The 2101-nt window shown below is 43.1% G+C and overlaps 1 gene segment (V, D, J or C); it reads right to left on the reverse strand.

Moving 5' to 3' along the window:
- Nucleotides 1–914: 914 nt before the first annotated feature.
- LOC100580822 lies at nucleotides 915–1737 on the reverse strand. The segment is given in 2 exon segments: nucleotides 915–1246; nucleotides 1689–1737. Coding segments are annotated over 2 exon segments (381 nt in total).
- Between the last annotated feature and the right edge of the window lie 364 nt (nucleotides 1738–2101).

Consider the following 2101-nt stretch of genomic DNA (forward strand, 5'->3'; position numbering starts at 1 on the left):
AAGAGCAGGTTATTGGGCCATAGTTGACCTCCACTATCTTCCATTAATTCTCCTATTCCTGAAGTCTGCCCACTGTCTTCAAACTCTTACATTTTGGGGAAAGAAATCGCACATCATTCTGTGTTATGTCAGTGTTCTATAAGGTAAATTCTATAACCTATGTCTTCTAGTTTAAGTTTCTGTTTATGAAACTCAACTTTTGAAATTTCAAAAACTACCCTTTTCTGTCAGCAAGACACAATTGAAGCAAATAAAATAATTTTAGCATTCATATTTTCTATCTCCCATGAATTTACGAAAGTCCATTTTGAGGCTGAAATCCAAGATTTTTACTGATTGCCCTCAGCCAGCTCCTCATGATGACAGCTTGTGAAGAAGGCTCTTTCCACTATCAATATGTGGTGGGAAGATAAGTGGTGAAAGAGAAAAATAAGAAGTTAGGAAAGTTGAAAAATATCAACTTTTGAACATTACCAGATATTATCCTCTTAAATATAGACTTTAAACTGCTAAACCTCAAGATGTATTCAACAAGTGTTGCAACAAATCTGGGTTACTTGTCTGGCTATTCACCTCTTTAAGTCTTATTTCCCAATGCAGGCAAGGCAGGGAGGATTGGGACGGGATTTCCTTCAGCTCTCCCTCAGGGCAGTCTATTACCTGTGCAGGCACTGGGATCGCCTCTGGTTTCCTATGGCTTGTGCCATGCCAAGGCTGTTGCAGCTGACAGGGCTGTGAACGGGTTTCGTCTGACGTACAACTGAGGCACCCATGGGACAGAACCCTTAGATGCAACCTGTTGCCCTGAGTTCTCCAACATGTTTATCTCATACAGATAGAGATTCTGCTCAACTGCCCCCCCAGAGAAACAACACACTTGAGCAGCTGGGCCACTCCACCAGGGAGGTTTTTGTTCAGGGCTGTACCACTGTGGGAGGAAATTGTGTACCTTGCAAGCAGTAATAAACTCCGACATCCTCAGCCTCCACCCTGCTGATTTTCAGTGTGAAATCTGTCCCTGCCCCACTGCCGCTGAATCTCTCTGGGACTCCAGAGGCCCGGTTAGAAACCTTATAAATTAGGAGCCTTGGAGGTTGGCCTAGTCTCTGCTGAATCCAATTCAAGTAGGTGTTTCCATTACTGTGTACGAGGCTTTGACTAGACCTGCAGGAGATGGAGGCTGGCTGTCCAGGGGTGACGGGCAGGGACAGTGGAGTCTGGGTCATCACAATATCCCCACTGGATCCTGAAATAATGAGAGAGAAGTACAAGGTTATGTAGAAACTTTAAGAGCAATTTTAAAATAATTTTTCTTCTGTTATTTATTTCAGGCTAAATCAATTTTTATAATTTGATTCAGACCCTAATAATATATAATTTCAAAATAAAAACACATTTTCAATGCACAGCAGAGTGCTTTGAGTGCTAGAGTTTCCTCTACCATTCCCTCTTTCTCTGTTAGAGTCTTCACCAGAGCACTGGTCTTTGTTCCTTCTGGAATCTTCCTCATGCTTACAGATCTAAACCTCACATGCCTTACTCACGCAGATATAAAAGTTACAAGCCCCATCCTGGAGTACAAGACGTGCACATCTAACATGAGGACAGAGCACACATGGGAGGCAATGGGGCCCTCAGAGTTCACCCTCCCACCCCATTCTCCTCCCTCATCTCTCTTCTGTCCTCACCGGGGACCCAGAGCATTAGCAGCCCCAGAAGCTGAGCAGGGAGCCTCATTGTGAGAAGGTGACCTGAGGAGTCCTAATTAGTCAAGTCAAGGTTGGTGCTGAGCTTTTATCTCAGACTTGCAAGGGAAGGTCCTCCCTGGGGGACAATATGCAAATCCCCTGGTGGTTGCAGTGGTGTAGAAATAACATGGGGGCCTTTCCTATGAACAACGTATTTTGTATGCTTGAGAAAAAACTGGCAGAAATAACAATCTATGCAGCCTGATTGGGACAGGATATATTTCTATGTTTACTGTGTTTACTGTCAATTCTTTTTACTTCCTAGTATTTTCCCAGTGCTTGTTACATTTCTTTTTAATACGGCTGAGTTTCTGTAAATATTTGGTGCTTCTTATTTTTTTCTTCATGTGTGT

The sequence above is a fragment of the Nomascus leucogenys genome, unplaced genomic scaffold (genome assembly GCF_006542625.1).
Source record: "Nomascus leucogenys isolate Asia unplaced genomic scaffold, Asia_NLE_v1 Super-Scaffold_526, whole genome shotgun sequence".
Lineage (NCBI taxonomy): Eukaryota > Metazoa > Chordata > Mammalia > Primates > Hylobatidae > Nomascus > Nomascus leucogenys.